Genomic DNA, 7646 nt, shown 5'->3' with positions numbered 1-7646 from the left:
TGACGTCACCCCTCCCATAGGGTGACGGATGTCACAACTTCCTGTGTACACAAACTGATGACGTATTTCACAACAAAATGGCGCTGCCCATGGTCAACCTCGAAACTATCCGTATAGAATGGGGGCGTCCTCGCCCCCATAAAAAGTCCACATTTTTTTTTTCTCTGAGAGGTACATTGGATGGCCAGGGGGGGGGGGGGGTTCCGGAACCCCAGGAACCCCCCCCCCCCCCAGATCCGGCCCTGGAATGGTGCATGTTTATCATATACTTTTATAAACAAGTTGCACCATAATTCAAATGCTTCATCGGGGTCAGTATGATTATAAATTATTGAAAAATCTGTACAACTTAAATCAGAAAGGAATGATTCTTTATCAAGTCAGTTTTGAAAATAGCCCGCTATAAGTTATGAATTTATGCTTTCGTTTGGGGATTCTAACCCCTTTTTTCGACCATGTGAGGCATATTGGAAAGTGATCACTACAACCAATACTTGGAACTGAGGTTTCAATAATGTTAGCCTGGGTTGACACACATATATGGTCTATAAGCGTAGATGAGGTAGCTGTAACTCTTGTTGGAATCGTTACTAATTGTTGTAAATTATGAGAGAGAGAGAGAGACACACACACACACACACACACACACACACACACACACACACACACACACACACACACAGTGACACTAAAAGAAACACACACACACACACACACACACACACACACTCACACACACACTGTGCCATCAGAAAGCAACACTAGCAGACGATGCTGTTGCTGAGCACGCGGCAGGGGAGGTGTTATTGAAACGTGTCCAGGCGTATTCACAAAAGAAATACAAAAATTGGTTCAGAGCAAGTGATTATACGTAGCATTTAGTTTGAAAAAAATTATTGCTCTACGTAGTTTTGAAATGTTTTAGCTTGAAGTAAAACGATATTTATTAGTATGAGAAATAAATCTCTGCTCATTACGAAACATCCCCGGAAGTTGTCGGTAACAGCGGGAATTCAAAATGGCGTCAAATTCTGAACTGACTGAAGGTTTGTGTGTAAACCCGATTGTACAGTCGTTCCCGCATGCTGTTTTGTTGCTAATATTCAACGAATGTCAAAGCACAAGGCATCCCAGTCACATTGATGCTTTTTAGCGACTGTATCTATTGCATCAGATGCCGCTTTTGTTGTCGCTGACTTTTACTCTGTTCGTGCTCTAAAAAAGACATCTTGCTTGGCTACTGACTGGTCTTCTCACTTGCTGAATACTGAATAGCATTGCATTTACTTGAAACAAAGCTTTGTGTTTAAAGGAGTGTACATTTTGATACACTAGCTTTATATAGCAGGAAAGCGTTTTGCTCTAATTTTGACATCATCTGGAAAAAAAATGTATGTCGACGTGTACAGACATGTCTGCCAGTGCCATAACTGTTGTTTACTAAACTAAATCCAACCCTATGCACAGAAGTTTTAATGTCACTAGTAGTATTACTGAGGGTGGGGGGGGGGGGAGGCAGACGAAGACAATTAATAGTAAGATATCAAACTAGGAAAGGGAGGCCTGAATAATCAAGAAGGTACCCATGCAAGAAGTCTTCAAAACGCGCCAGTAAATACAGCCACCTATACTCACGTGACATGTATGTGACTATCCCCCAAATTCGATTTATTCGAAAACGCACCAAGCAGTGCTGCTGATCAAACTTTGGACAAGGTACTACTACTAGATAGTGATTGTGAGAACGTTTTGCTTTCATGTGTCTATGATTATGTTACAGTGGTTAAGAAGAGTTTGGAGCAGAGAGGGGTCTTGAATCAAGTGAAGGCAAGAATCCGAGCGGAGGTATACAGTGCTATTGACCGTCCGGCAGAGGGCAGACCAGTGATCAGCAATGAAAACATCCTCATCAATGAGCTGATCCGAGATTACCTGGAATTCAATAAATATCAGTATACAGCATCTGTTTTAACAGCAGGTAATAGAATGAAGGTGGGAACAGGTGGTATGGAAACTGGACCAGATCAAATGCAAACTGCATGTTTACATTTAGTCAATATTTGAACCGCAGTTCCCAGAAAACTATTGTACACATGTTTATAAAACTTTACATATGAATTTTTTTTCTTTTCTGCGAGATATTATATCCTGTGTGTTTCTTTTTTTTCTTTTTTCTCCTGATAAATGTTTTCCATGACATCTTATCTGTCTAATGAAAAAAGCCAGAGCCCCACTGTGGCAACCCCATGTGTCAATCAAATGTATTGAATTTTTTTCTCAAACAAGCTTTGACTCTGTCAGGACTATGGGATTGCGGAAGCTTAAAAATTAACTTATTTTTCAATTAAAGTTATAATTGAAATTGTAATTACAGATTAAAAAATAATTGTATATTTTATTATTATTATTTCTTGAAATAATTTTTGTGTGTGATTAGACTGAAAAAATTCTCAGAAATTAAGAAAACCTGTTTTATGTAAATAAGATTCACTTAGCTTATTATGTTAGCAATACCGCTGTCTTGGCTGCAAGGTTTTGGCCAGCCCATGAATTAATAATCTTGGTGGAAAAAAAAATGCAGTGTGTTCAGTTTCATTCTTTACGGCAGACAGATTGACTAAATGCATTGTTTTCACTGTATGCTGCATGATCTGATTGTTTAAGTGCTGCTTGAGTACTGATATGAAAAACTCCACTTTGAATGCTTCTTGGTATTTTGATTACATTCAAATGCACAGTGTACCTTTTTCTATGGGCTTTTAAGTTTTGGCTGCAAAATCAATTGTCATGTTTTTGATTGTGCTGTTTTTTTGGTTCTCTTTTGCAACCAGAATCAGGCATGGCAAAGGAACCACTGGATAGAGAGTTCCTGAGAACAGAGTTGAATGTGGTAGAGGATGCACCTTCACGTTCTGTGTGAGTATGAAATTTATTTTCTCTGAAAATATGCACGACTGCTGTGTGACTTGATATTTGATGGATTAAAGTGTATGCTGTACAATAAAAAAAAGTTTGAAGTGTATGCTTTTTCAAAAAAGACCATTTTACTGTGAGAAACATATAATTTTAAGTTTGACTTCCGTGCCACCCATCCACAAACCACTATAATACTTATTGAATTATTTCTTTATTGTGAACTGAACTGTTAAAGAGAATTACTATCTCCTGTTTCAGTCCTCTGTTGTATAGTATTGTGTCACACTATACTCAACAAGGACCAGCAGCCACTTCCCAACAGCAGAAATCACGCACGGCCTTCTTAGAACAGATCACGAAAGATGGTAAGTGGTAAGAGTTATCAGTAAAACTTGAATAAGATGGTACGCAGCAGTCTATGTTGCTTATGATTGGGGGTGGCAGGGTGGGAATGGGAAAGAAGTCGCATTTTAAATCGTATGCCTTTGATTTCAAAGTTAGTTCTTATGTCATTTTAATGTTGTTCTGTCTTTTTAAAACTGCAGAGAGCAGTTACACTACTGATCAGTACTAGAGTATGATTATCTCCCTTGGGCTGTGAGAGACGTAGAAGGGAGTCCCATGCAAACCTTGTGAACATACGTAAGAGTATCCCATTAACTTCATTAAGTAGCTATATTCAGTTGAGATGTAACAAAAAAATAACATTCTAGTTATAGTCCAGAAGTTTTGTAAAAATGTTTCATTCCTTACTCCTAGTGATGTTAATCCAGTCAATTTTTGTGAAGTGTCAAAGAGAAAATTAGATGTGATTGCAATACCTTTTTCCTAATAAAACTTGCAGTTGCAGTGCAAATAGCCTGCTTCATGCCCGTTCAGTGAGAAAGAGCTTGTTTGGGTGTGATGATAATATGCACAAAGCATTCTAATTATTGTTGGTCTATTGTAGGTTTGCATGAATGAGTACATGTTTTGTAAATCCTTCCAAAACAATGGCTAGACACCTGCTCATGTGACAAAATATATTTGTCTTTTGTGCATTTTTGAAGATGACGACGGCAGTGGGCCAGATGACCCAATTGTGGTGAAGGGGCGACCAAGGTGACAACTGAAACAACACGCCTTAACAACTGACGCTGCTTCACCTGTGGTGTTACTGTGTTCAATCGTTCTCCAGTCGTCATGAAGCCATCTTTCATGTGAAGTGGTTTTGCCTTGGATTTGCATTTTAGTTAACTTCCACCAACTGCCTGCATTTGTATTCCAGGAACTCCAAAGAGTAAAATAGATGCAAGTAATGACACAGCTCATGTACAGACTGTGTGACTGACCAACAGGATTGTTTTCTTGTTAAGATATATTATTGAATCAGTGTTTTTTCAACTTATTAATATATGAATTGTTGATCAGTGTAATTTTCAAAGTATTACTGTGATATTTTTCAAACTAACTTTTTAAAATGTCATCACGAAGGGATCGTTTATTTCACCTCAAATCTATTCTCGCTGCATAATCAATCCCATGAAATTGGACTTTCTGATTTCCGACTTGTGGCGTTATTGTTGTTCACATGCATGGCAAAAGTTGGACAAACTGTTGTGTAATTGAGTGTACTATGTTTGCATAAATCATAAGAGGAGAGAGAGGGAGAGAGAGAGAGAGTGTGTGTGTGTGTGTGAGTTTATTTGAGCCCAGTTCTAAAGAAAATTTGAGTTTAAAGCTTTTTCTTGAGACTGGTAGCTGTTGCTTGCTTTCGCAGCCTTCATCATTTAGGGGCGTTGTGTCAGCAGACTGGAGTGTAGATGGAATTAAAAGACTCAGTCTGCTTTTTAACTGCAATGCAGCTCATGTTGCGTTTATGCACAAAAAGTGATATGGTGCGACTACTGTTATGTGACAGTACATGCACTGTGTGTTCTATTTCTACTAATCAGAAAAAAAGTTGTGGGTATCATTTAGTTTGATTTGAATGTTGCTAAAGACATAATTAAATATTGTTGCACATAAGAGGTAAGTCAGATTACAGGTCAATGCTTCATTAACTGTGAGATAAGAGTGTACATTTAGTGGGTACTTTGATGTAGAATACTTCTAAACTGAGTGTTTGGCTAGTTTCATGTGTCCATTTTTATTAAACGACATTGAGAGAAAAATGTACAGCACTTGACCTTGACATGCTTCTTACCTGTTTGTCATGTTGTCGCACAATGCCTTCTGGTAGATTTTAAGTCTGAATCTTGTCGGTTTTGGATAATATTATGATGTGAAAGAAATGTGGTTCTTTGAAGAATAAATTATATGAACAATGAAAGGAGAAAAATAAACAGTAGTATAACAAGAAGAGCAAACGCTCGATCGAGTCACTTTCGCAGTTCTGAATATTATATGAGGCATCAGATGGACAGGAAGAAATTGCTATTCACAACACAATGAGTCACGTTCACATAAAATTTGAGCCCGGTCACTTTTATAGTTTCCGAGAAAAGCCCAACGTTAAGTTGTGTGTTGCCGAACAGAAAAGGCTAGTTATCTCCCTTGTTTTTCTGATAACGTTCGTAAAAGGCTACAGATGTAAATACTTTGATGTAAAGAATAATCCTACAAAGTTTCAATCACATCCGATGAACTTTGTCAAAGATATAAAATGTCTAATTTTTCCTTTGACGCTGACCTGTGACCTTGAAAAAGGTCAAAGGTCAACGAAACCATCATTAAAGTGTAGAGGTCATTGGAGGTCACGACTAAACAAAATATGAGCCCGATCGCTTTGATAGTTTCCGAGAAAAGTCCAACGTTAAGGTGGTGTCTACGGCCGGCCGACTAACACTGACCGATTACATAGAGTCACTTTTTCTCAAGTGACTCAAAAAGAAAAGAGATTGATCATTCAAAGAACACTGGTGAGTAAATGCTGATAGTGTGGAGGATAGTGTGGAGGGGAGTGTTCGGAGTTTGATGGGCAGATAATATGGTGGGTTTTATTTTGTAACAAAATTGCAAGAACACAGAAATACATAAAACAAGTCGCGTAAGGCGAAAATACAACATTTAGTCAAGTAGCTGTCGAACTCACAGAATGAAACTGAACGCAATGCAACGCAGCAAGACCGTATACTCGTAGCATCGTCAGTCCACCGCTCACGGCAAAGGCAGTGAAATTGACAAGAAGAGCGGGGTAGTACGTTGCGTTGAGAAGGATAGCACGCTTTTCTGTACCTCTCTTCGTTTTAACTTTCTGAGCGTGTTTTTAATCCAAACATATCATATCTATATGTTTTTGGAATCAGGAACCGACAAGAAATAAGATGAAAGTGTTTTTAAATTGATTTCGAAAATTTAATTTTGATAATAATTTTTATATATTTAATTTTCAGAGCTTGTTTTTAATCCAAATATAACATATTTATATGTTTTTGGAATCAGCAAATGATGGAGAATAAGATGAACGTAAATTTGGATCGTTTTATAAAAGAAATAATTTTTTTACAATTTTCAGATTTTTAATGACCAAAGTCATTAATTAATTTTTAAGCCACCACGCTGAAATGCAATACCGAAGTCCGGGCTTCGTCGTACATTACTTGACCAAAATTTCAACCAATTTTGTTGAAAAATGAGGGCGTGACAGTGCCGCCTCAACTTTCACGAAAAGCCGGATATGACGTCATCAAAGACATTTATCAAAAAATTGAAAAAAACGTATGGGGATATCATACCCAGGAACTTTCATGTCAAATTGTATAAAGATCGGTCCAGTAGTTTGGTCTGAATCGCTCTACACACACGCACACACACACACACACACACACACACATACACCACGACCCTCGTCTCGATTCCCCCCTCGATGTTATAACATTTAGTCATAACTTGACTAAATGTAATGACCAATGTTCTTCCAGTTAAAAATGCCTGATTTTATGTCTTTCTGTGTTTTTCCAAATTTTTGACAAAATAAAACCCATGCAAAAATTTAAAAAATGTGACTTGATATTGTTTAACTTGACCAATGTTCTTCCAGTTAAAAATGTGTAAAGTTGGACAACATCAAGTCACACGTAACAGATTTCTCACAAATCTCAGTGAGGGCAACTTCTGTGAAGAACATTGCAAAACAAGACACCACCTGGGGAAGCCTATTCATCGCTGACCGCAGGCCGGTTGTCTGTTGTATCACCGCTACAACTTTCATTAAGTTACTCTCCTGGCTGGTCAGTTAAATCTTTGAGATCTATCGGTAGCCTATTGACATTGGGTGTACTGCACTACTGGTGGTGTGTAAACTGTAACACACCTGTCAGGAAGGAAGGGAATGGGAATTGACCTGGGTCAGCAGGACAGTGAACTCTTACTACCAAATGCTGCCAGGGGGCTTGTTTGTTTGTTTGTTTGTTTATTTGTTGCTTAACGTCCAGCCGACTACGCAGAGCCATATCAGGACGAGGAAGGGGGGGATGAAGGGGGCCACTTGTCAAGCGATTCCTGTTTACAAATGCACTAACCCATTACTTGTGTCCCAGCAGGCTTTAGTAAAACTAAATTAATACCTACTGGAAGATTACCAGTTTCCAGTATGTTAAAATAGGCTTAACCTATCTACTGCTGGACTTACATCAGAACACTAACAGATTAAACTATACATGAATCGCGAGACAAGCGGCAAGAGAAGAGATTTTTGGAAAAAATACAGGTGAATGAGCAAGAAGGCAGAAAAAAGAAAAGAATTCATG

General features: G+C 38.2%; 1 protein-coding gene across 1 annotated transcript; it reads left to right on the top strand.

Moving 5' to 3' along the window:
• Positions 1-956: 956 nt before the first annotated feature.
• On the top strand, positions 957-5257 carry LOC138955530 (centrosomal protein 20-like). Its single transcript, XM_070327120.1, has 5 exons — positions 957-1046; positions 1781-1978; positions 2832-2916; positions 3175-3281; positions 3966-5257. Exons 1-5 carry the CDS (start codon positions 1019-1021, stop codon positions 4019-4021), a joined length of 474 nt encoding a protein of 157 aa, XP_070183221.1. The 5' UTR covers positions 957-1018; the 3' UTR covers positions 4022-5257.
• Positions 5258-7646: the final 2389 nt, after the last annotated feature.

The sequence above is a fragment of the Littorina saxatilis genome, linkage group LG2, assembly GCF_037325665.1.
Source record: "Littorina saxatilis isolate snail1 linkage group LG2, US_GU_Lsax_2.0, whole genome shotgun sequence".
Taxonomy (NCBI): domain Eukaryota; kingdom Metazoa; phylum Mollusca; class Gastropoda; order Littorinimorpha; family Littorinidae; genus Littorina; species Littorina saxatilis.
The sequence above is the reverse complement of the archived record's forward strand: the minus strand, read 5'-3'. Positions and strand labels throughout refer to the sequence as shown.